This window comes from Macrobrachium nipponense, chromosome 1 (assembly GCF_015104395.2).
Source record: "Macrobrachium nipponense isolate FS-2020 chromosome 1, ASM1510439v2, whole genome shotgun sequence".
Classification (NCBI taxonomy): domain Eukaryota; kingdom Metazoa; phylum Arthropoda; class Malacostraca; order Decapoda; family Palaemonidae; genus Macrobrachium; species Macrobrachium nipponense.
Genome location: NC_087200.1, coordinates 130,547,102 through 130,573,716, shown reverse-complemented (window position 1 = coordinate 130,573,716; position 26,615 = coordinate 130,547,102). Strand labels below are relative to the sequence as shown.

Sequence of the window (26,615 nt, the reverse complement as noted above, 5' to 3'; positions counted from 1 at the left end):
CTTGTTTTTGTGACGAGCAATTACTATTGAACAAGGTGATGAAGGATAATATTTGACGCCTTCCTTCAAAGTGGAATTAAGCAGCGATTAAGTAGATTATTGACATCCTCAAGGAAGAAGGAGGAGGAGGAGGGTGTGTTGAAATTACCGCTATATCTGTATGCGGATAATAGTTAGCTGATCTCCTCCTCTCTAACGAGTGTGTTGCCACGTTCCCTTTAGATTAGAGATTTTTGGATTACCGGGAGATTATTAGATCTAATGCATGTCTGTGTTTAGTATAAAGTGAATTTCTTTAGATGGGTGAAAATTGTGTAGAGAGAGAGAGAGAGAGAGAGAGAGAGAGAGAGAGAGAGAGAGAGAGATGGTGTGCGATAGCGGAGGAAGAGTGGTTTCCTGTGAAGGCCTAGAAATGTCAGCTTCCATAAAGTTATTAACATCGTGGGACAAAGTTTGCGACTTTGGCAAATGGTGTAGAAAAAATCTTCTTGGGTAGGGGGGAGAGAGAGAGAGAGAGCCCAAACAAATATATTTGGTCGTCTGAGGCATTGATTTATTTTATTGACAACGTGTTATTTTATTATACATTTAAATACGGATTATATATATATAGATATATATTATATATATATATATGAAGTAATTATAAAACATTATATATATATATATTAATATCTATATATAATATATATATATATATAATAATATATACATGTATATACGTATACTAAAAAAAGTATTTCCATATTTTTGTTGTATGTGAAATGCATTTATCGTTCAGGGTATCTAGTCGAATACATGCAGAATTTAAAGCGTTTATCTCCCAGGGCTTCAATTCCAATATTCATTTCTGATATTATCTATCTTTCGTTTTCGGAGTGCGGAGTATTATACATACAGTCACAACTGAAAACTTATAGTAGAAATGAAATGCGAAATTCAGCCTACATCAGTTTCAAATATGAAAAGTAGGACATTGCCGTCAAAGATGCAGATGAATTCGCTTTGAGACATCCTTCCTTGTCCGTGTCATTCATTTTCCGTAGATGAAACAATATACCTTTCAGTGGCCTAGACTCAAATAAGTTTCGAAGTAATAAAGAATAAATCTTTGTTGTATTAATTCATATCATTTAATTTTATATATAATAGTGGTATTGTTGCAGGTTGTTTTTATACACTAAATGTCAATATTTCTCTCGCGGAAAGGTTCAGTTATTGAAATAACTGTTATTCTTTGAAAGTTGGGAAAGAATATCAGTGGACAAACAGAAAGCTGGATATTTTCTCCGCCATTACATCTATTTTGCTCTCTGGCTTTGTTATGAAACATAAAAATACTTTCAAAGAAGTTTCTGGCTGCCCTTTTGATTTTTCGATGTTTCGTAACGCAGTATGATGAAAACAATTTGTTGGCCGGAAATAGTGTCTCCAGATAATTTAGTTTACCCCTTTCCCAGTGATGAGATTGAAATTCGAGATACTATTTATGGCGACAGAACAATGAGATTTGGAGGTGATGATGTCATTTTAACGATCTGAAATTTGTGCAAGAGGTCACGAGGTTAATATACTTATCGCAGTGGAATCTGCTGAAACGGTAGAATGTGGTTTGCTCTTGCCGCGATAATGCCTCCACCAAGCGGATGTGCTTGAAGATGTGGATTGGAGAAGGCCTAAGCCACATTAATCAAACAATCTTCGGGTGTCATGTTTTCAAAGTTAGCAATAGGAGGGAAAAATATAAAGTCTGCTATGGAGAATTTAAGCCATAGTTTATTCAGACTGAGTCTGACTTGCGTTTCAAACCCTTTCGAAGTTCTTTTGATAATTTAATTTGAACTGAACCTCCGAGTCATCATTCAGTTGCTGCTGAATTTCAGTTAGGTTTTCAGTACTCTGTCATTGTTTTGTTATATTTATATCTGTCAGTTTCGTTTTCAATTGATTCTGTAATTGAAGTGTCTTCTTTTTTCTTTTATTTTTTATCCCATATCATAAAGAGATCATATATACAAAAGATTAGTTTTTACCACACTGAAAACTGTAAAAATTTATTGGGCAAAGGGTCAAGCTTTCTGACCTTCTGTATACATCACCTTTTAAGGGTACAGATGGCCTCGCCACACAGTGTTCACACCTGACATCCTAGCAAACGAATGTCACCCTTTGGACGATACGCTAAAAGGCCTGATATTGCTGTTCTTTGCCTTTTCCTCTTCGGTGAGATTAAGTGGCTTAATGGTGCGGTACTTAATCATTTCTGTTATTCATTTTTTCCTAATATTTGACGGCTTGGTATGTGGGTGACTATTGTGTGTATGTTTGTATATGTTTGTGTGTGTGTGTGTGTGTGTGTGTGTAACAGACGTAACATGAGTTCTCTTTTCTTGTTGCAGGGTAGTCAGTGGACTTGTATAGGTAATATTAAGTTAAAACCCGTCATGTTTTAATGGTAATTGTTCGGACTTCTTGATAACTGAAGTGTCCACAATGCCGTCCGTTACTTAAAATTTGCAAAGAAATATATAAAAATGTAATTCGCGCTCTTTAGAGATACTTCCTCAGACGTACATACGCACGCGTGCTTGCACTGGAAAGTAGCCAGGTGGTTGGTGAGAGACGTGGGGTGGGTGGTTGGCCATCCCAAGCCCAAATACACCTGGACTGCTGCTGAATGGGATGGCGGGCTTGAAGGGGACCCTCCCTGACCTCATGGTCTCTGGGACCTTCCCTGTATGTTTTGGGAAGGGGGTACATTACGCACGTGTCTTGTAACAGCTATCACAACTTCCACTCTCTCCCCACCCATTCCTCCTGCGTTGTTGATTAACTTGTTATGCAACAGGTTGTTATATAACAATTCAGTTATATAACAAATATTATTATATTTGCTTTCAGAATTCGCAAAGCGTATCTTTTATAGATTCCAGTATTGGTTTTTGTTAGTGACTGCCGTGATTTCCTCTTTCCTTCTCTCTGAATCCAAACTGCTTGGACTCGAACCAGTGTAAACTTACACATTAAAGTATGTAGAAATTCGAAACAAAATTTAAACCTTATGTCCATGTTTATTGTTGGAAACCAATAGAAAGAAAGCAAGCAGGCGAATAAATACATTTGAATTACCAAAATCAGATGTGAAACATCGCAGATTTAATATTTGTGACCAGGGGGCTTAAGAGAAAACATGCCATTCATTTAAATATTCGAAATGAAGGCAGAAGGAAAATAAGGCTTAAACGCACACGAAGAGATAATAAATAGGTAACTGCAATAATTTTAACGATCCTCCCGTCCTTATAAGTAATCATGCAACAGCATTCTGTTGTCTCCAGACAGAATTTGAATCGATACCGTCAAGGACTTGATTGTTTAACTTATTTCCGTTTCATACGAGTGTTTAGTACACCTGAATTTCTGAGGTCTGGCTGTCTGTCTAATCTATCTGTATGTTCGCGATGACTACTATATTTTGACTTTGGTCGTACATCATTTGAAAATAAGCTTTTATCCATGTGTATTACTGCTCGGTTATGAAATGAAAGTTAATTGAATCACACAAAGACTTTGGTCAATATCGATTCTAAATCTGTTTGAAGACAGCGGGGTGCTGTGACATGATAGCTTATCGGGATGGGAAGATCTTTGTTACTATTACAGTTATTATCTATTCGTTAACCCCTTCAATTGTTTGTCATTATTACGGTTATCTATTCATTATACCTCTTCAGTTGTTTGTTATTATTGTGTTATACCTCTTCAATTGCGTGCAATCTCTTCTCAATCTTTCTTTCTTGTCTTCATTTCGGCAACTTAGGTGAAGAAGTTTCCATTTACGAGGAAATTATTTTTTTACTATTGTTTCTGTCATGGTTAATAATTTTCTTTGGTACCTGTTCTCTTGGTAAGAAAAAATTAACTCCGAACATATCTCGTGTATTTTACAACGTTGGGGACGGTTAGCAAATCGTTGTCTATTCAACCCCGAGTTTGCTTAAGAAATTATTGTCATTGTTGAAGAATTTCTTTGTATCACCCCTAAGGTTAGACGCTAGGTAAACCGTCTTGCGGCGCTTCTGCTACTCATGGTCGCTCTTCACGGAGAAGGGAGAAGAGAGGAGCTGGGGCAAGCTGAGCTTTTGCCTCCATCCTCCGGTTCCCCCATCCCTCCTCACTGCTCGGTGAGTGGGACTGAGGAGCGAGGAAGCCGCCGCGGCCGCCGAGTTTGAAATTTTAGTATGTGTATGGCTTGTGTCGTGAGAGGAAGGTGTACGTTCCTCTCTCGATAAGGCCCTTCTCAGAAAATAATTTCTAGTCATTTTTAAGTAACTTTTATTGTGTTTAGTGTTACAATCACAAAGGATATATACAATAGTTTGTGTAGAGTGAAGCAAATAGGAATATTTATGTATAGTTTATTAGAAGAAAAGTGATTTTTGAAGTAATGTGATGGGTGGTGACCCCGAGTGTATCAGTGTGCGGTTAGTTAACTGACGATGAGGAGGGATTGCATTTGTGACATGTTCCAGCATTGCTGCAGTAACCAGAATTCAACTGTGCTCTCGTGATCCCAGAGGATATAACCCAGTCGTAAGTCTGAGTCAGTCTGTGCATGTGATTTCATAACAAAAACATTCGGGCCATTCCTTATTTGCTTGAGCAAGGGAAAGGTTTTAGCTAACCACTGACGTCTGCCTCTCGTATGATTTCCTCACAGGGGAAGAGGATTTGAATGGGTCAAATTGGACGCTTTGAAGACGTTAACTCTGTAAACATCTGGTATTTCTACCCTGATTGGTGCTTTCTCCTTCAGTGTTTGGGATATGTGGGTGAAAAGGACACATCTTCTAGGCAGTGTAATAGAAGACGACTTTGTGTTTCTCTATATACCTAGGTAGCTACATAAACGGTCTGCGTCATTTTCTCGACTGTCTGAGTGTACGTTAGTTCTTGCTGTGTTTATATATATATATATATATATATATATATATATATATATATATATATATATATATATATAATGTGTGTGTGTGTGTGTGTGTAAAGCCCGTGGTGCCCTCTTGCGTAAAATAATTATCAGGCGACTTGAAGATGGGTGTTTATTCCTTGCCGCCTTTTGAATGTTTGGGATGTATGATTTCTGGATCTACTGACGCTGTTACTTGAGTGTGCATAGTAGTAGACCTTGTCAGTAGGGAGGGATTAATGCTTGACCCCTCTTCACATGCAAACTAGGTAGACATTCAAAGAGATAAAGGGTATTGTGGATTATATAGTTATACTGATTCTTGCTTTGGGTATAGAAGTTTGCACATTGTGTATACGAGGAATGGTTGTAGCCTAGTGTCCATGTCAGTTACGTATTTGGGAAATGTTTATTCACATGCATTCACACGCGTACGTACTTATGTGCAAACACAAATTAGAATGCTCGTACATTATACTGCCATAATATTGCACAGTGAAAATGCAGGTCAGAGTACACCATGTAGGTGTGGAGAGGTCGGGGAGGTCACTTTTTGAGCTGTTATTTTTGTTGTAGTTTTGTCATGTTCTTGTTTAAATTTTTAGGAAACGACGGACATTGTTTTGTATTGGTTTGCTTGTTTGAAGGTCCGCCCTCCCTTGTTTATAGGCTGATACCGCCCGCAGTTTTCACATGATACATCCTCCCCACCCCTTACACTTTTGGTTATGTTTAGAAGCCACTATCCTCTCCATTTATTTGGGTTAATGTAGAATATTTGCGCCTCTTGGTCATCATGTCTAGAATGTATTGTTGTAGTGAACGAGATGAATCAAATGCAATTCTGTTTAAATCCCAAACACACACACACACACACATATATATATATATATATTATATATTTATGCTGTGTGTGTGTTTGGGATTTAAAAAATATTGCATTTGTTCTTTTTGTTCAGTGTCGGAAGAAAGAGTACAATGATGCTTGTCTGGCTTCGGGCAACAAGATAAAAATAAAACAAAATGGATTCACGCAATCCCTTCATTCACGAAAAGGTAGTATTATGTAGTTCATTAAAATGTTTCCTATTCATTTATTTTGGATTGTCTTCCATTTATGTTGGATTGTCTTCGTTTTTCTCTATGTCTTTTGTATATCCGCAATCCGTCATTTCGGATATAGTATAAGTATAACCTATATAGTGACAGTGACTGGCAAGTTGTGTTTTTACTGTGCTTTGTTTGGAAAGTCGCAGTCATCATCCCGCCATATTTCTTACTGAATTAGTGTGGTAGATAAAAGCGGTACTATGTCATGGCATTAAGTCGCTTTTTAGTCGTTTTCATTCGCGACGATGAGTTTCCAGGAAAATTATGTGGATGTTCTTTTTCTACCTTCTGGTTGGGATTATCCTTTTTGTGCAGATGTCGCATCTGAGGTGCAACCCGCTGGAAAGTTGGTTTTGTTGATAAGAATCTCTCTCTCTCTCTCTCTCTCTCTCTCTCTCTCTCTTATCCAATTCTGTTGTTAGGTCTGTGTGTGTGTGTGTGTGTGTGTGTGTGTGTGTCAAAACCTGCCATGGAACTTTATAAAATTCTATTGTAAAGCTTATGCATTCCCAATGGGATTTAGTTGGCAGTCACATGCCAATTTTTCACCATTTTAGTAAGAATCATAATATGCCAATTTTTCACCATTTTAGTAAGAATCATAATATGATCTTACAGTGAAAAATGAATGTTTCAGATGCCGGATTCTGATTTTCACAGTACATGATGCCAGAAATTCTTTTTACTCAGTTTTTCCTAAACACTTTACCATACTAATACAGAGTATATCCAATTATTGTCAGCATTTCTTTTATGATAGTAGTTTGGAAGCATTTAAATGATGTTTGAATACTCGAAGCATCCATATTTAATCTTTTTTTTTTCTTGTTGTAAGCTGTCACATTTACTAGTGGACTTGAGTGAGTTGGGAATGGTCTGTACAGTTACTTTTGTGAAAATGGTCAATCGATCTATGTTGGGGCATATTCAAGTTTGAGGAGGAAACACAGTATTTTAAAGGAAACCTCAGAGCGCCAGTACTCTCGTGTATAGTTCTGTATACATCTTCAGGACAGGAATGAGTGTGTATAAGTGTAAGTGGAAGCAGCAATCTCAACTTGAACATCAGTGTTGAGAATGGAAAGAGCGATCGACTTTGGAGTTCCACCCTCTAAAGAGAAATGAAAGTGGCTGACTGGTGAACTTCACACAAACTTTTGTTTTGTAGAATAAGTCTAAAAACGCAGAGAAAAGTAGGGAATAAGTTTAACAGTAGTTATGGGCTGGTTCAAGTGCATGCACACAATATCTGTGATTACAAATAGTCTTAGTTTGCTTAACGAGAGAGATATCTGTGGTATTGATGTGTCAAATGAATTTTTTGTTTATATTTTTTACATTTTAAATTAGATTTGCTCTTAGTCTCTTGTCCCGCTGTTAGTGTGGCTTCGCTCAGAACTACACTGCTGTAATATTATGTACGGTACTACGCTCCTTAGAAGGAAAACGACGTAAAACACAGGGCGTTCCCAGCGTCTGCTCTTTCCAATTGATGTCGTAGGGACAGAGAGTTCAGGTGGAATAGCGCGCGGGGGGAGGGGGGAGGATGTCTTTTTGTTCAACCCACAGGAAGTGACTTCCGGAAACATTACCTGGTCGACAGCAGCTTCTTATGGGGACGCCTACAGGAGGGGGTGGGGTGGGGGGGGGGGTGGGGGGTGGAATGTGATGTTTAAACATCGTGTCTTTTATTGCTCAGAAATTACTTATCGCCGGTGAGCACTTCCCTTCATCTTTGAAGTTCATCGACGTTGCAGTAGACAGCCTTTTAAAATGGCTGTCACCAAGTAGGATATATAGTACTTTGGCATATTGAGTGACATTCGTTGCGCTGTTTGATTCGGAACGTTATTTTATCTTGCCATGATCAGGCATGAAATTTATTTTATTGATCTCCACCATCTGGAGAAAGCGATTACCATACTAGTAACCTAATGCAATTAGATTTTATGCTTACTTTTTCCAAAGAAACTAGTTTTCAAATGAACTTTACGTCACTCATCTGTGCTTTCGTTTGTCATTTTGACTTCCATCATTATAATTGTTTAGTTTATTCTCCTAGAATACGTCTATTATGACAACCCTGAACCTGTTCTACTTTCAGTGTCCATTAGGTATGAGAGCATGTAAGGCAGTCGCTTCTGTAGAGGTAGCTTATGGGTAAACCCATACAAATGCCTTAACTTCAAGTATTGTAAGCTTATTGAAAGCTCCTGTCACCTGCTTGGCTTCAGGAATTTAGACCAATTTTTCTTGGGCTTTTCTTTGTTCGTACGTGTGTGAAGTGCCTTCGAAAGTGTAGTGTCTTATGTAAAGTTGTGTTTTAACTTATGCAAATGAGTGAGGCTTAGAATAAAGCCCGCAATTTAATATTTCAGTTTTCCGAGAGTCTGAGAAACCACCTGAATGTGAAATTTCATTGGCATATCTTTGTGTGTGAATGTGTTATGGGGCAAATATAAAGAGAAAACCTTAAGTTCTTGGGAGTGCAGCATCAAGATATTTTATGCAAAACCAAATATACATCCTCATATTTTATTGATGTAAAATAAACTAATTAAAGCTCCTCCGAGTTTGCTGATTTTGTATCAATTTTGTTCTTCGCGGTTATTAAGAAGCTGCTGGGAAATTACTTTCTAGAAGAGTTTTTGCAATACATGATGGTATTATTGAGTGACGTAGATCTTTTCAGATTTTGTTGTGTGTAATCAGTTGCTTACTTCACATTTATCATCGTAGTATTACTTCCTTTGTTTAAATTTTCCTTCTGAGATTAGGCAAGTTGAATTGATTCATATCCGCTAAGATGATTCGTTGTTTAACATGAAAGATAGTACTGATGGGTTGGTCTCTCTCTCTCTCTCTCTCTCTCTCTCTTTCTCTCTCTCTCTCTCGTAGCTTTGGTGGTAGCCCATCTAGCACCTATCTACGGGCTGCTCTATGAGCAAGAGCCCGTGTTGGCATAAGGCCAGCTCAATCTGAAACAACAGCAAGCAAGTGGACTTGTGTTCGAATTACGAACCAGACTATCCCGTAGGGGGTTAGTTCTGTCTCTGGACCTCATGCGGTGCATTTTAGTCATTACTTGAGGTTCTGTGTAGCGTGCCTTTAGCTAACCCCTAGCTGCAGCCACTTTCGTTCCTTTTACTGTACCTCCTTTCATATACTCTTTCTTCATCTTACTTTCTGCCCTCTCCTAACACTTGATTCATAGTGCAACTGCCAGGTTTTCTTCCTGTTACACCTTTCAAACCTTTACTGTCAATTTCCTTTTCAGCGCTGAACGACCTCATCGGTCCCAGTGCTTGGTCTTTGTTTTAAATTTTATATTCAACTCAACGAACCGGACTAGGAGCGAGAAATGTAAGCGTTCCCCTAAATAACTTGTGTTGATGTAAACAATGAATTAGGTTGTTAGATGAATGTTGTGGTTCGCAGTTAGGATGGGAGGAAAAGAAAAACGGAAAACTAGACGTGTTCACTGTCTTGTCAAAATGTACATCATCAAAACGGAATGGCCTCGACGAGGTGTTCCTCACCCCATTGGGGTGAAACCATTCATAAGATAATCTCTTTGTCTCGCTCCTGTGGGCTAGCTGTCACTTGCAGATCTTTTTCTTGTTTTGTGGAGGCCGAAGAAAAATACTGTGGTTTTATTGATTATATGGCTGTATTAATGGGATACTTTACCATCCCCTTACTGATCATCTATACTGGTTAAGCTCATCATCAGATACTGGTGTTATTTTATGAGCTTCTGCCCTAGTGTGATATTTGACCAAAAACATCTGTTGTTTATTGGAAATTTTCATGTTTTATTGTGTGCTAGTAGTTTTTGTTAACTGCTCTAGATATTAATGCTATTATATCAGCATCTACCATATTGTGATAGACCAAAAACTGCTGTTTTCTTTGCAATGAATTTTGTGTTTTATTGTGTGCTAATAAAGTTTTTGTTCAGTGCTGTTAGTTATTGATGTTATTTTAACATTATTATAATGTGATAGACCAAAAACCTCCGTTTTCTTTGCAATGAATTTTCATGTTTGATTGTTTGCAAATAAGTTTTTGTTCAGTTTCACATCTGCACGTTTGTGTTTCGTCATCACAGAACGCTACGGGATGATGTTGAAATTTAAGATGTGAGATTATTGTATTTTAATTCATGTTTCAAAGACTCCATAGACAGGTATATCTCGTAACGATCCTTTAACGGACAATTAATGTCAGATTGATATGCCTGTCTTAGCTTGTGTCACATATATTCTACTTTAAACACAAGTTTGCGTTGCATTTAAGCCTAAAGCTGTGTATGTTGCAACCATAAATCATTTTTATGTCCTTTAACTACCTCAACTACTACTTATTATTAATCAAAATAATGGATAGCAGTCATGCTACGTAGGCTAAGGCAAATTAAGGGATCACCTGTGGACAGCATATTATCTGCGTCAGTGCTCCGCTCTTAGGCCTACAGCCTCAGTTTTTACATGAAATATGAATGATCTCACGCAGCTTGTGGTTTAGTCCATGGTAGTTCCTGAATTCCGTGAAGAAGGAAGTGTGCGTAGGCCTAGGCTACTTGGAAACGCTTTCACTTTTGCAAGCTGAGTGATGTACTTTTGCCTACCACAGTTGCTCAGTGAATAGACTTTTTTTTATGCATTCCACTATTAATACTTACAGCCGTTTTTTGTAAGTGAGAAAATCGACTGGACATGATGAGTACAGTAATCACATCAGAAATAGTCGATTGTGGTTCCTCATGTTGTTTTAATTGTTGTGTGAAGAAGTTTCTTAAATGCTGATTGGTTAATCCAGCCATTCCCATCTTGGGAATACGTTTTCATTTGTCAGCGAGGCCAGTCATCGCCAACAACGTCCTTGCGAGGTGGTTGTGGTTAGCGGAAGTGGTGACAAGCAGACCTCACACCCGCCTCTCTCTCTCTCTCTCTCTCTCTCTCTCTCTCTCTCTCTCTCTCTCTCTCTCTCTCTCAAACGCCCAGCAAATTTTTTTTTTAATGGAATCTTGCATTGGTTGATGTGTTGCACAAGTTGAAGATATATATATATATATATATATATATATATATATATATATATATATAATTATTTATATATTTACACGCTGGAAACTAATTTGAATAATTTATTAACATAATCTGTAGGGAAACCTTTGTGTTATGGTACCCCCCCCCCCCCCACCCCCCACAACAAATCATCGTAGCTATAGGTAGATTCCAATAACAAGAGGCAAAGTCAGTTGTCTTCAAGATGTGGAAGAACCATTTATCACACGAAAGGGAGACGTTCCAAAATTACTTTACAACGAGTGGAATCGTGTGAAGAGGCGCTGCATGAGATATTGTGGGAATTAACTTATGTATCAAACGATCTTGTATTTTTTTTTCTTTATAGGTTGTGTGTGTTTTTTTTTCTATCTGGGTAGGGAAGTACAAATTGAAATAAACCTTAGATTGAGCATATAAGAAATGGTTCAGTTTACATTTTTAATATTTTTATGGTATAGTATGGGAAGTTGTTTGGGACTGGCTCAGTTAATTGTGTGATGTGATAAAAATGAGGAATCGTCGAGGACAAGGATGTGGAAGATATGAGGGTCTTTCGTAAAAAGCTGATTTTTATGGGGATTTTATAGGGCTTGGGTTGTCGTTTCACGTAATATAACCCGAAAGGATATATTGTCATGATGAACGTCAAAGAAAACCTAGATATTTATGGTTTGGCGAGGGTTCAAGTCCTTTTTTTTATTACTTATTTTTGTTAAGTGTAGGTGGTGTTTTTCCCAACCAAAGGGATTTTTATATATACGTATAAATAAAAAAAGTTTTCAGATCTCTGTAAATAACGTTACCAAAGTCAACGACTGTGCCTCTGAGCGAGGAGTGCCCCTCAGTGTCATTTAGGCCTAAACCCACGTGCCCAAATATTGCAAACTGTCAAATATGTAGGTACCTAACTAGTTGCAACACCTGCTTAGGATTTTTTTTTTTTCTCCTTAAGCGGTAGCTTGGAACGAGAAAAATATTCATTTGCCTTCGCCTTCATCATGTTGCTTATTTGATGAAGTTGTTCTTGTTGGCAGTATCAGCAAAGCCCTTTTATTATCTTATCTCCGATTTTAGGGTAGACCCCCCCCCCCCTCTCTCTCTCTCTCTCTCTCTGTCTGTCTGTCTGTCTGTCTGTCTGTCTGTCTGTCTCAAGTGGAATCGTTTGCGCTACTCGCGAGGTGCCCCTTTGTTATCTTCCTTATGAAAGCTTGATGATGATACGAGTATATGATCTAGCCAACGTCGGGATTATTTCAGCTTGTTCAGCTTTTATATTGTTGATATTTCTCTGATCTTTTTATTGTCGGTGTATATCATCTCTCATTGATAGATGGCTAAATGACGTTGCAGTCATTATATTTCAACTTATGATCTTAAACGTCAGCTGTAAATCAGTTTACAGTGCATTTTGGATCAAAATCATAATGATATTTTACAGTGATTGCATTAGCTATGGTTTCATTTGCATTTTGTATTGTTAATAAAAAATATTTGGCAATTCTAAGAACCGTTGAGAGATGTCTAAAGCGAGGAACTTTTCCTTTGATTTTTAGATTATCATAACTGTAAACTAATGGTTTCTTTAGTCGCAATCCTTTTAAAAAATATGCTAGGAATGCCTATTAAAGCGAAAGAATTTTATTCACTTCATTGGTGACACGTGACATTTTTCAGCATAGACAGACACGCACTCTTATTTTTTATTAAAAGGATCCGTTTGTTTCATGTCACCGTAGGCTAAAAGTCATTTGATGACAACCTGGCCGGTGCAAAAAGTCTTATTATCTCGAGGTGCAAAAACTACTGAGTTTTTTCATGAAAGAATTACATTGCTCAAGGTTAAGAAACCAATTTAGGGAAATGTCAGTTTACTGTAACAGGTCGACCTTCCGCGTTATTTCCTCCAGTGCCCAGCACAGAAAACAACTCAAGTTTGCTTCTGTTGTTTCTAAGGCTGTAACCCTAGGGCCATTTCATGACAGACTTGACACTGACGCACAGTAACAGCAACAGCCTCGAGAAAGAAAGAATTTGTCTTCGGGGCCGCTGGGCGTCCAGTATAAAAGTGCCATTGCGTGTTTCTCACCGTCATCTACCCCTTCTCAAATGAGACTACTTCGTTCTGCGAGTGTGTGTATGTATGTGTGTGGTTTTTAGTAGCTATATTGTATACATTTTTGCTTTTTTCCCGTCAGTATTCTCCGTGTTGAAGTGTAGGCTATTTCAATTACAAGTTTTTATATAATAGTTCTTGGTAAGCAATGCAGCTTTCATTCTAAAGTGTTTTTGTTTTTTACAGACTGGTACTGAGAGTTTTTTTTTTTTTTTCGCATCCCTTGAAATTTTTTTATATGAACAATACATGGTTAAAAACCAAGAGACAAATAAGTACTGTAATATTGTAAGCTTGGAAGGGTGTTGCAAAATGCATAAATGGGTCAGACTCTATTCTAGATTAGTTTGCAATATTTATCCAATTTGCCCATAGGTAAGCTCAGATGAAGTAAATTTTTCATTTTTAAGCTTTTCGGAAGCGTGGCAGTAATTCAATAGGCTACATTCGTAGCTGTGCTATAAATATTATCTTGGACTGATTTTTCTATGATAATTTGCTAGGCAGCCAACACCTGTACTCAATACGTTTATTGAAAGGAAAATTATCCCATTTGTTTTTGCCCCATGTGCTTTGCCTGTAGCGATTCTCTGTTCGGAGGAAAAAAGGACGGCCATCTGTAATTGAATTTTCGAGGTGGGCTCCGGGCGAGAGTCATCTTATGCATAATTCTGAGCTCGTAAGAAGTCTGAATGTTTTATATAGCGGCTAGGCAAGAGCCCCCAAATAAAGGAGGTGATGGCCTTGGGCTAAATGGCCCCAAGACTGTGGAGGTTTTAGGCCTAGACAGGCATACACCCAAGATCCGCGCTCTCAGACGGATGGACACCAGGATTCTTCTGAGGCTCACCGAACCTGAGGAAGACCTCTTGGAACAAGGTCGCGGAATTCTAAAGATGTGTCGATGTGTTTATGTATTCTCTACCTTGGTTATATTTGCTGGGAGGAAAACACTGAAGGTGATGCAATGTGTTGTTTTTCGACTATTATGTTCGTGTACATGTTATGATATCAGTCCAGTTGATTCATATCGATGTTTATACTCGGTAAAAAAAAAAAAAAAAAAAAAAAAAAAAAAAATCTTTCTTTTATTCGTCGCAGTAGTAGCTACTTATTGCGATATCATAAAACCTGGCCCCTTATTGAAGCTTTGGTTAAGGAAGCGAAAGACCATCTCTCCTGAAAGGATTTGTGAGACTTTCACGAAGTAACTTGACCAAATATTTTTGTGGACGGATGTGGCTCGTTTATTAAGTGCAGTTAGTGTGTTCTTGAGGTTGCGTTGTTTCCAGTTGGGGCCAATTTTTGCACTCCCCTATTGAACATGAGCACTTTCATTAGGACTGTAAATACAATGACCATTTGTTTAGAGCAGGATTCGGCCTTTTGTTATTGTTTCAAAACAGTCTTGAGCCATCTTAGTAATTGGAGGTGAATTACGCGTTACTATAAAATGTATTTGGTATTCAACATTTACGTCGTAATAATCTTTTAGAATGATACTAACGACCAAGTAATCGTCTTTTCATTTAACAACTTACGATGTCTTTAGCTTACTTGATCAAGGGGGCGTGAAATAGATGTGTATTAGGATGGCCCAGTTTTATGGTAGGCCAATTCAAGCAATCAAGAGGAGGCCCATAAAGGGAACCGAGTGATTGATGAGACGGCCCAACCATACATCTGCTTTGACATCCAGATGACTTCTTTAAGCGAAGTCATTGACTGACATCCGCAGCAACTTTTCAAGGTTGGATAGAACATTTAGCGGGTAATATTGAAGTTTAGTTCCATACGTGTACTGAGAAAAAGTAATTTTCTTTTATTACTCTATAACTTGAGCCGCAAAGCGAGTTTTTACGGGATTTTTGTGCATATGTTTATTTAGATTCTTGTTTATAAAGTTCTTTATGAAATGGCATTTCTCTAAGGAGAACACACAGTTCTTTACTATATGCTGTACGAAGTTTGTCAGATTTTCTCGAGTTGACATTAAAGAGTAACAGTACTCGTCACGTTTAATGTTTGGATTAGAAACATGGGCTCTAAGAAGAAAAGAGGAAGTAAAGCTTGAGAGAACAGAGATGAAATAAGAAGGCAGGCAGGCTTAGTAACGATTACAGAGGGGGTAAGAGAGTCACGATTGAGATGGTATGGGCATGTGTTGAGGATGGATGACGAGGAGGGAGCGAAGAGGGCTTGGGAGGAACCTGTTAGAGGAAGATCAAAAGGGAGACAGAGAATTAGATGGCGAGATAAAGTGAAGTAAGATATGGAGAGAAGAGGTTTGGTGGAGGATGATGCCTTTGATAGAAAGAAGGCAGTGGAGAAGGCGCATCAGGCAACCGACCCCTTAATGTAGAGATAACGTTGGGAAAGAAGAAAGAGTAACGACTCGTCACAGCTGACAAACAGTTTTGCGAAAATCGTGAAAACTTACTATGGATTCAGAGCTGAATGAACGCTGTATTCTTGCAATAACTTTCTATCTAAGCTTTGAATTAAGGTGAAAGTTGCCGAGTGTATATTTTATAACCATATCTAATTTTTGCAATTATTATTTTGTATATAAGTTCAATAGTCCTGCTACTTACCAGAGTAACAGTGGTTTTCCTATGCTAGAGTAATCAAATAACAGGTATGGCTTTTGAACGCAATAGTGACGCGAACCTATGACGTCATGAGGCTCCACCAATAGTTAAGAGAAGGTACATATGGGGAAAGCGTCTCTTCACTGTGGCCCTCCCCACTTGCCGTTGACATATTCACTAATTAATATCAGTACCCATCCTACGCTTCGTCCCCTTGATTGCATTATCATTCTCAATAATAATATTATTAATACTATTATTATTGTGTAGATGTTTCATTGCAACTTCCACGAAAGCTGTTGAGACTTAGGTTGTTAGCCAGGAATTCTTCCATTTTCTTAATATTCGTATTGTTTCAGTGTATATAATTTATCCACTTAATGAACCAGTCAATAGCTCAGTTGTTAGATCTACATCTATTCAGGGCGGCGAAACAAAAAGATAATCCGGTTTGTTTCAACTCAGGATTCAACTCTATAGCCTTCTGTTTGCTGCAGCAAGGGATGCGTGTTGCTAAGTAACTATTACCCGATATAGAAATAATGAAATAATCCCGAGTTTTCTCGTTTTTGCCACGAGTCTTGCTTGTATACAAAGTGGCAATCCGTAGCACAAATGCAGTCTTGCAACTACGGGGACAATTACCGTAGTGATATACGGTACTTTGTTAAGGTTAGGGTTCTTCTTTATCAGGCAGGTTATGGGAAGTGCCCTTTTTGAGATTGTTGAATTGGCTCAGTTTTAGAAATTGAAATCATGTCAGACACGCATGTTATATGCTCCTGTGCTACTTACCTATGACATGTGATCATGTGATTTCGTTTTACTATGCAGAAAAATATTCCTTTTAACTCGTTTTATGGTCTCTTTGTCTTGACTTGAATAGAAACTGGGGGATTCCATGAAGCTTGAACCATTATTCTTTGTTTTAATAATACCGGGTGTGAATCGCTGTATGATGCTCGTGATTTGTAGTTCTTGTGAAATCTGGTCTTTTGAAAGGAGTTGACCTGTAGATTAATGTACATTGGTGCTGTTCAAAGCCTGCTCATTTTCATGCTCGTTGTTGACAGCACCTGGAACTGGTGCCGTTGTGACACAGTTGCCCCAACTTTCTAGAATAATTCTTGTTTACGCTGCGAAACCCGAGGGTAGTGGTTAGACTAGTTCCCTTAAGAGGATGGACGTATTACGAATTTTAATGCCAGTTTGTCTGCCAATTCCTACTGTCTGGTTTATGCGTTTGTGTTAACAAGATTATGAATGTTGTTTGGCTAGAACATTCATGTACTTTGAGACTACCTGTTGATTAGCAAAAATTTAGATTTATGAACCAATAAAAAACGACTGTTCTATAAAAAAAAAAAAAATAAGCTGTGCTCGCGTATAGTCATTTTAATTTGAAGGCTTCTAAGTTTCTGCTTCGTTTTGTAAATATATAAGAGAATTACATTATGAAATAATTTATGCCAAGTTACTTGGCAACGAAGTTTCACTCCCTGACCCTGGCCTAATGGCATTCAAGTCAGTTGTGGAAAGCTTGGTTTTCTGATTTCTAGAGGTACTGCATTAGTCCGTGTGCCAAGAGATTTGTTATCTTAATAGATGTCCGTATTCGGTGACTTATTTTTCACGTGATTGATTGGGGCAGAATCGGCTAAAATTTGTAGCATAATGAATAGAGAATTACACAGTGATACTGATGTTTGTGATAAGGTGAAGAAGAACTCTCGCAATTGAGTACAAATCTTTAAGTTACTGATATAATGGATGTTTCTCGCACCGGTGGTTCATTCTTTATTCTGCAATGGAGTTTAAATTTAACGGTAACCCCTCTCTCTCTCTCTCTCTCTCTCTCTCTCTCTCTCTCTCTCTCTCTCTATATATATATATATATATATATATATATATATATATATATATATATATATATACTATTATTGCTGTAAGGTAGAGAGGGCTGTCATGTACTACCTTCTTATTTACTGTAGCTTTTTTGTTGACATTATTCAGTTCGATTGTTGTACATCATTGGTATTCTTGTCAGAGCTGATTTTCTAGGTCACGAGAATATAACTCTTTTTTTGTATTTTAATGAATATATAATGTATAGTATACGAGAGAGAGAGAGAGAGAGAGAGAGAGAGAGAGAGAGAGAGAGAGAGAGAGAGAGAGAGAGAGAGAGAGAGAATCTGTTCGTACTTGTTGAGGGCAACCTTCAAATAGGGCCAATTTGTCGAGTCACTCCACCTCCATCACGCAGACCAAGGTAAAACTGGTAATAACGAAGGGTAATTGTGATGATACAGTATTTTGTACAATTTTAGATTCCTGGCAGTACGGGTTATACTCTCTCTCTCTCTCTCTCTCTCTCTCTCTCTCTCTCTCTCTCTCTCTCTCTCCCTGCGGTTAGTTTGTTAAATTAATAACGCTATTTGTAGGTTTTTGCTAGCTCGTGAGTTGGAGTGCTATTAATGTTATGCGGAAGTGTGTGTGATTTGTAGTGGAAATAATTTTTTTTCATTATTGTGAGATACTTACGATAATGAGTTTTTGTCCCCGCGATTTTTTTGTCTGTGAATTTCACAGTTTCTGACCTTAGCAGATTTATATATTCGTATTTGCTTGTCATCCATTTCCTTAGATCCGAAGGTTGTCCTTTGAAGTGGGTTCCTCTTCTTGTAGATACTAGAAAAATATTCAGAATGTGCCTCTTAAAATAACTATATATGGGCAAAGCTAAGTCTAGGTAATTATAAATATTTAGTTTTAATAAAAGTGAAATTTTTCAGTTGGCGGTATGTATGTCTTATCCGTGAATTATGCTTTGGACGCAAAGAATTTTAAAAACTTAACAGCAATTTATGTTGAAAATTGTCCATAATATTCTAAACATTATATATTCAACTTACAGATATGTCATACATGTGAATAATTACAATCTTAGGAGACCACAGTTAAAAAGAATAAGAAACTAGAGAAAGAATTAAAAAAAAATGTTGGTCAATGATTCCGACGGCTGATGAAGAGAGGCTGTATGTTCTCGTGTCGTGTTGACGTTGCCTGAAGGATAATCTAGTTGTATCCTGTTGTGATTGGCTCAAGATTGTTAAGGCTTGTAGGATTGCGTCATTGTACCATGCCGCATTTACAAATATAACCTTTTTAGGATGAGCGTCTCATCTTAGGGTGTATCGCATCCGATTTCATAGTCTGTGAAATACAAGCAGTCATTTTGTATTTGACGGCAATACAGCTCCAGTCAGTACGAACACCAAGGTCCATCTGCCCACTTTCTAAGGAGAGAGCCGTGTGGCATTTGAACGTTAAGGTACTTCTTTATGAGGTGTTAATTAGAGCTCCAGTTTATTGTTTCCTGTTTACTGATGTCATGTACCTGTAAGGTCGGTATTGAGTGATTTAATCACGGACGTTGTTTACCAGGTAAAAGGTAACTGTTGCGTGTTTTGAAATGGGGCTAACTGTTTGTGGAATATGCTAGTGGAAGATTCTCTCGTTTTCCTTTAGGTGTAAATCAAACTAAAGTGACTTTGTTGCAACATTATGCATTATGTAGGTACTTCACAATTTCCGTTTAGATTTCATTCCCCGAAGCTTCCAGGGTGCCTTTGCTTATAGTGTGTACATAGCGGCCTAAAGTACATTAGGATTTCCCTCTGGGATTGGTTAAGTAAATGAGGACATTTCCCCTCCACCACCGTAACTGTAATTAGGAGGAGGGTCTTAATTGGGTTTTATTGGATTTGTCTTTATTTTGCTAGTTTGCTATCCTAATCAGACAGATCGTTGTCAAATTCCCTCTGGTTCATTTTAGGCACAGGATATAGGTACGGCAGCCGTATCCCTGACTGCGATAGATATTGGTACGGCAGTGAATTGCGCATGCGTCAATTTCAGACTTCCTGCCGTACAAATAACATTGTGATAGTAGGGGTACGTCAGATTCTGTGAGTGGTGCCGTATTGTGTTATTGACTTTCTGCAGATATGGTAGTTAGCTAATCATGCAACAGTTACCGTGCAGTGTGCTAAGAGCTATAGGTACAGCACTAGAAGTAAGTGACATTTGTAATAATAGTCGAACTGAATTGTTTCGCTGAACATGTTCAATTCGAAATGTCAAAGTGAAGCAACATACTGTTTACACCAAAGTACCAAAACATTTTGACAGTAAAGAAAATATGAAAAATCACAATAATACTTAAATATACTTACATTTTGACTATATACATGGAAAAATAAAACTAAACTAATCTATCTGTGTACTTCATATCTTCTTTAATCTCTCTGAACCGTGTAATAAGACATCGGTTTTAGCCGAAAAACAGATGTTTTCAGGTTTCAACAAGCTGAAAAAAGCAATAGATGTCTACGAAGAGTCAAACTTCCAGAAATTGTATATCCGTAGGTCATGAACGATCGAATCGGCCCCGAAAAGAGCTCCGAAGAGGAGATTCAGGGGTCTTGAAGTACACAGAAACCGTGCTCTGCTGTATTCATGGTAGTCGGGAAAACTACTAAAGTCAATCCTCTGGTAAACGGCCTAATCAATCTTAAGCAATCACCAAATCAGATCCATTTTAACAGCATGTTCCCATATTGGGACGCACTACTGACTGCTGCATACCTTACTAGCTAAGCTTCAAATCTTTGAATCTTCTCTTCGGAGCTCTTTTACAGGGCCGATTCGATCGTTCGTAACCTGCGGATATACCATTTCTGGAACTTTGCCTCCTCATAGACGTCTATTGTCTTTTTCAGCTTGTTGAAACCTGAAACATGTTTTGCCTTCATTTTCTTGCTGTCACTGATATGCCTCAGTCGGTAACAAAAGGTTCGCGCGCATGCGCAATACACTGCCGTACCAATATCCATCGCAATCAGGGATACGGCTGCCGTACCTATATCCAGTTCGTTCATGGCATATGTGTTTGAAGTAAGTACCTCTCTCTCTCTCTCTCTCTCTCTCTCTCTCTCTCTCTCTCTCTCTCTCAATGCGGCCCAAGATTAAGGATTGATGCCCCAGGCTGTGGAAGTTATTAATTTTAGATGAAGTGAAGGTATAGATAACGACGCTTCAAGAATAATGGGAGACGAGGAAGGTTCGATTTGATTTTCTTCTTATTCTTTTTCAAGTTACTAAATCAAACAATAGGTATATATGGCTTACGGCTATCCATCCCTACAGTGAAAATGTCTCGTATTACTTCGTGATTATTGTTCAGTTTCTTTCGGATTTTTGTCTGTTTTAGGGAGGTCAGATTAGGTGTGTCTATATAGTTATGAAAATTGTGTATTGTGTGTGTTAGACTGGCCATGGGTAATTGTAATGATGCAAGTTTCTCTCTCTCTCTCTCTCTCTCTCTCTCTCTCTCTCTCTCTCTCTCTCTCTCTCTCTTTATATATATATGCTGTGTACATAGAAGTTAGCGTAGAAAATTTCCAATTACACGACAAAAAGCAATATATTTTAAATGTAAGAAACGAAATCTAGATACTTAAATCTGTAAAAGGATCTGTTTGTTGTCAATAACCAAACTCAGCAGTTCTTAGATCCTTGTCGAACGTAATTGTGTGATGCGAAATGTCTTGTTGCGTACCTGTGGTCTGCTTCGAACCTGTTGAAGAAGGAACTGGTAGAAGTTATTTGTTTGAGGAACTGTGACACGACTTGAAATGTATATTGAAGGTTTTCTTGGTTCCTCGCTGCAACATTGAAAAATAAGTGCTTCGTACTTCACTGGTGAAGTTAGCAGATTTAAGCGTAACATTGCTATGGTCAGTCACGGGAGATGACATGGAGCGTGAATATGGAAATTCAAGTGACTTTGTGTCAGATGACATTTCCTTGAGTGTAGTGTCATGTACTGATAATTTATTCGTTGGTCCGTTTTCGTCGTTTGAGGGGACTGGGTACTGTTGAGTCTCTTGAGTTTGTCCTTGGACTTCATTTCTCCACATTTACATGACTGTCAGAGAAGACTCTTTTGGTTGTTGCGTCGAAAGTCTTGACGGCCTCGTGTCAGCTGTACACGGGTTTTTAGCTGTCATTTGGCATATTATTTTTCAGTGATCCAGAATCGTTCAAATTCTTAACCTATATATATATAGGCCTGGTATTCCGTTTTATTGTTAGCGTTTTTTTCAGATATGGAATTACCTACAACTACTTAATATCGATGAAGTCTAAGATTTTTAAATGTGAAAATATGATCAAAAGGAATAGTGTTTGGGTTCAGTTGTGGGGACAGGTGAGAATAAGGGCAGCTCAGTTATAGTCAGTGGTGTGAAGTTCACCTGGACCCGGTTTCATACCCATCAGGTTAACCGGAAACGTTTAAGGCAGTTGGCGTCATTTCCAATCGGCGGAAGTGACAGAATATTTATATTTAGATGAATTATCTCGTATTGTCGTTGTTCAAGTCCTTGATTGTAGATTTTGAACTTGACTATCATTGACCAATAGAGATTGTGTAGATATTTGATTACGAGAACTTCTTTTTTTGTGATTATAAATATTTTTTTAATTCTTCCTCAGATCCTGCTGAAAGACATCGAGGCACATGGCCCAGTGTTAAAGAGCGTATTGCGACAATACGAACGCATAGCAGCTGCTACAGGTGCATCCAACCAAGCACAGGAACCTCTGTCAGACCAACCCACAACAAACCCAAAAGCGCCTCTTCAAGACACAACTGAAACCAACCCCAACCCCAACACCAACACCAACACCTCTTCAGTATCATCATCATCATCTTCACTTGCACCCTCCACTACCACCAACAACAATACCGCAGATTCCAACGCCAACAGTACCGCAGCTTCTTCGGCCACCAACGCCAACAACGGCGCCAACCGGAACAGCACAAAGGAAAGCAGCAACATTCCGAGGAAGGCTCGGAGCTTGGAGAAACGGTGGCATCAAATCTACCTTCGCTCGCTGGAGTGGCACTACTACCTGGAAGGCGTCATCGCTAATTTCAAGGTAAGTGTGAGCGTCCGTCCGGTTTTGAAAGTTGTCTTCAGTCAAACAATGTCGAAAACACGGTTAGTGAAGATTTCAGATCAATCAGAAAATGCAAAGGAATCACTAGGAAAGGCAACCACATTATTATTAATCAATAAGATGATTAATATGAATGGATATTATTCTGAAAAAGGAGGAGGGGAGGGGAGGGGGTTGTCCGTCCACGCGAACAACACGTGTACGATTCAAGTTTTGTCACCTGATAAGTCGCCGCCCGATCTTGCTTGACTTCTTCTGTTGAGGCATTTCCTTCCTTTGTGGTTACTGCATGATGTCTTCTTTTTCTTGTTTAGCAAACTGGCCACAAAACACACGGACTCGATTAATATTGCCAAGGATTTTATTTATTTTCTTTTTGCCTTAGGACTCTTCGGGACAATTAAAGTAGCTTCGTGGAAGATTTGTATGTTTGCCAAATTTTACGTGAACGAAGGATTTTTTTTTTTTTTTTTTTTTTTTTTGTTTTTTTTTTTTTTTTTTCCGTCAAATCACAAAGAGTAATAAATAACATTCAAAAGGGGAGATAGCTTTACTAAAGGTAACTGGTATCAAGTGGAGAATATAAAAATTTTTGTTTAAAGTTCATCTCCCAGCGATGCTGTATTTGTTTTTTGTAATCTAACAATAAAAAAAAATTGCTACCAGATGTAGAAGTTACTTTTGCATCTAGCTAAGTCATTATAATATAAAACTCATGAGGTGTGACCTTCACCCTTTACTTTCTTAGGTGTAACAAGAAAAAGAAGAGAGAAGCGCGGTCATTAATTCTTAAAGAATTGAAGCCTCAAAGGCATTATCATTGAAGGAAAATCTTTCTGAATATAATTACAGTCTGTTGAGTATCTAAAGCTTCTTAAGTCTTGCGACGATTAATCATGCCTCCAGGATAACCGGGAGGAGGATCCTGCGTTACTCGTAAAAATCACTTTTAGCGGATCGGACCGTGAAATGGGATAATCAGCTCTCTCTCTCTCTCTCTCTCTCTCTCTCTCTCCGTAGATGTCAGTCATGGTTCCTGGACGGGTGAGGGGAGTCAGACACAGCCCTTTTTTTTGCTCTCGCTGATTTGCTACCCTCCTTTTTCCTCATATCCGTTTCCTCTCTCTTTCCCTTTCCCCTCGACTCTTGTGATTTTTATTTTTTCGCAATGCTGATCCCAGTAGATCTTTTCTATTCGTTTACTTTATTTTCCTTGGCGTGTTCTTCCTTAAGATGTATTGGAATTTGCTTTTATTTTCAATCTATTTTACTTTGAATTGTTTAAATTTTAGGATTTTTTTTCTGCATTGCCTTTAGTAAGTAGCCTTGGTCTTCCTTATTGGGAGGATTATTTTTTTTTGTCCTATTTGATTATCTTTCATTACTATTCAATGCCACTGGTGAAGTTTAGAACGTATATAACACCTCTGAAGTTTCCTCGTCCGAGGAGCCCGTTTTTCTTGCACAACATAGTGCCTTTTATGTACAGCTTCTTGTTTTCAGTGTCAGTTTTAGAGAACAGAAGCCTTTATTAAAATAACACTTGAATACCGAGATTAGCGGTTGAATTTTTTTGTTATCCACTGGGATAAACCTGAGTAATAGATAGAATAATTTCTCCATCTTTTAATAATCTCAGGATTGTCTTGAGGCTGTTTGCTGGTGAACTGAGTTACAGGTATGAGAGTCGGCTTGTGTATGGATTTGGATATAGCTTTTAAAATCTTATCGACCGCAAAAAGGAAGCTAAGTATTATTGCTTAGTAAATCCACGGGGCTTTAGGTTGAGCTCCGAGGCAGCTGTATTGTTTATTAATGGCTTACAATTTTTCTCTCTTCACATCGCTTACTGGGTGGTAAAACAGGTTCTTTTGGTACGTCATAAATTTTGGGCAGGAAAGTTGTCTGTATTTTTGGCGATAGTTTTCCTTAAGGGATCGTGCTCAACGAATGCATAGTTTAGTTTTTTTCGTTTGTAAATGTTATGTATTTAATGCTAGGTGTTATTAAATTTCATATATTATATATGATTCTTTACTGTCCTTGATATGTTATTTTACGGGATCCTTAGAGTGCTTAGTCAATAGGTACTTTTGCATTAGTCATCAGACTTTTATCTTGTTGCCAGAGAGCCTTAGATAGCATTGTTTGATATATCATTGTCAATGTATTTGCTGTCTATGCACAAATAGAAGAGCTCTTACTCAAGAAGGAAGCAATTTCGAAACATTGCCTTCGTTGTCCAAGGTGGAAAACCGCCCTTTATCAATCCTGACTCGCATTGGCGACCTCAGTGTTTTCGTGCCTCTCATTAACTGTTGAATGTTTTTCAAGTAACTAATGACCCTGGTGACTTGTACTTTTGAAGACGCGCCTCGGGAAATTCACGTTTACGATCTGTTTACATTGTCTCCTTTCGTTAAGGGGTATATTCTCTTCTAAGGAGCTGTTTCAATTTGACATTTTTGTCCACTGGTGGATATAAAGTTTTAATTATTCTAGACGTGTATTTTGTCTTGTACTGCAGCTATGTAATTTGTGTTTGATGATTGAAAGTGACGTCATTTTCCATACCCATACGGTGTTTGGGTATTTCTTCATATACCAACAATGCAATTTCTTTGCTCTTTTTCCTCTTGAGATAATTTTAAAAGAAAAAAAAACATCTTTTAACACTAGATTGGTTAAAACCGCGCATACGTCCACTTGGAAAGGAACTAAACAAGCTTTTCGACTTGTAGTTTGTCTTTCTTGGCAGTTGTCTTGTGGGCCGGTTTGCGAATGTGGGAATGCATCGTAGTTTTCGGGGCTGGAATCATTCTCCCAAAGTTCAGAAAATGCATTTATTGTAGCCTTATTACAAAGATTATGCAAGATATACTACTTTGATTATGTTATCTGCAAGATTAATTATTAATAATAGATTATGTAATGCACCTGGATATTGCGTTTGTGTCATTTTCATATTTCACGTGGTGTCATTAATTCTTACGTTTTTGATGTGATGTCGTGAGGCTTAATTTATACTAGTGTTCGAGACTGATCCTTTAAAGCGTGGAGGTAAGGGTGACTGAAAACTGGTTCGCGCGAAGGGAACTGAAATACCTTGGCAATAAAAACTAATGAGCGTGTTCTTGTGAACGTGAGTAGGATATATGATTTCCAGCCGACACTGGAGCCGGAGGGGTGAGGTCTCTCTGAAACTGCAGATTTTGAAGTGTGAGATTCAAGTGGCAGAGTGTGTGGTCGCCTGAAACCGAAGATCAGCTGGAGATGTCGAGGAGTTTCACGAGGATGTTGGCAACAAGAGAGTTATTGCGCAAATTCTCAGGAAATAAAACTTAACTACTTTCCCGCTTTTATTATTGAAATGGCAGCAAGTGATTGATGGCCTTGAAAAAGATCTTAACTGCATCCTGACAAATAACTGACACTATCTCTCTCTCTCTCTCTCTCTCTCTCTCTCTCTCTCTCTCTCTCTCTCTCTCGTGCGCTTTTTTGAGAATCTAAGCAGTATTCAGACGAAAAGAAAAGATTTTTTGTGTTATTTTATTCAGTTTATTTAACGGATATTGTTTTAATGGTTGTATATTCGTGCGGAACCATTTTGATCGCTGAGCAATATCATCATCTACCTACTCTTTGTGTAGACGTAATTCTGTACCGTTAACTGAACGGATGATTGTCTTACAACAAGCTGTGCTCTTGACTGCCTGTCATAATTGGCACTGATA

At 38.1% G+C, this 26,615-nt stretch overlaps 1 protein-coding gene across 1 annotated transcript in view; it reads left to right on the top strand.

The window, feature by feature from the left end:
• Positions 1-26,615, top strand: part of LOC135219627 (uncharacterized) — a 404,265-nt gene that overhangs the window by 232,330 nt on the left and 145,320 nt on the right. The window contains 1 exon segment of the mRNA XM_064256550.1: positions 22,414-22,860. Within this exon segment, the coding sequence (XP_064112620.1) occupies positions 22,414-22,860 (447 nt within the window).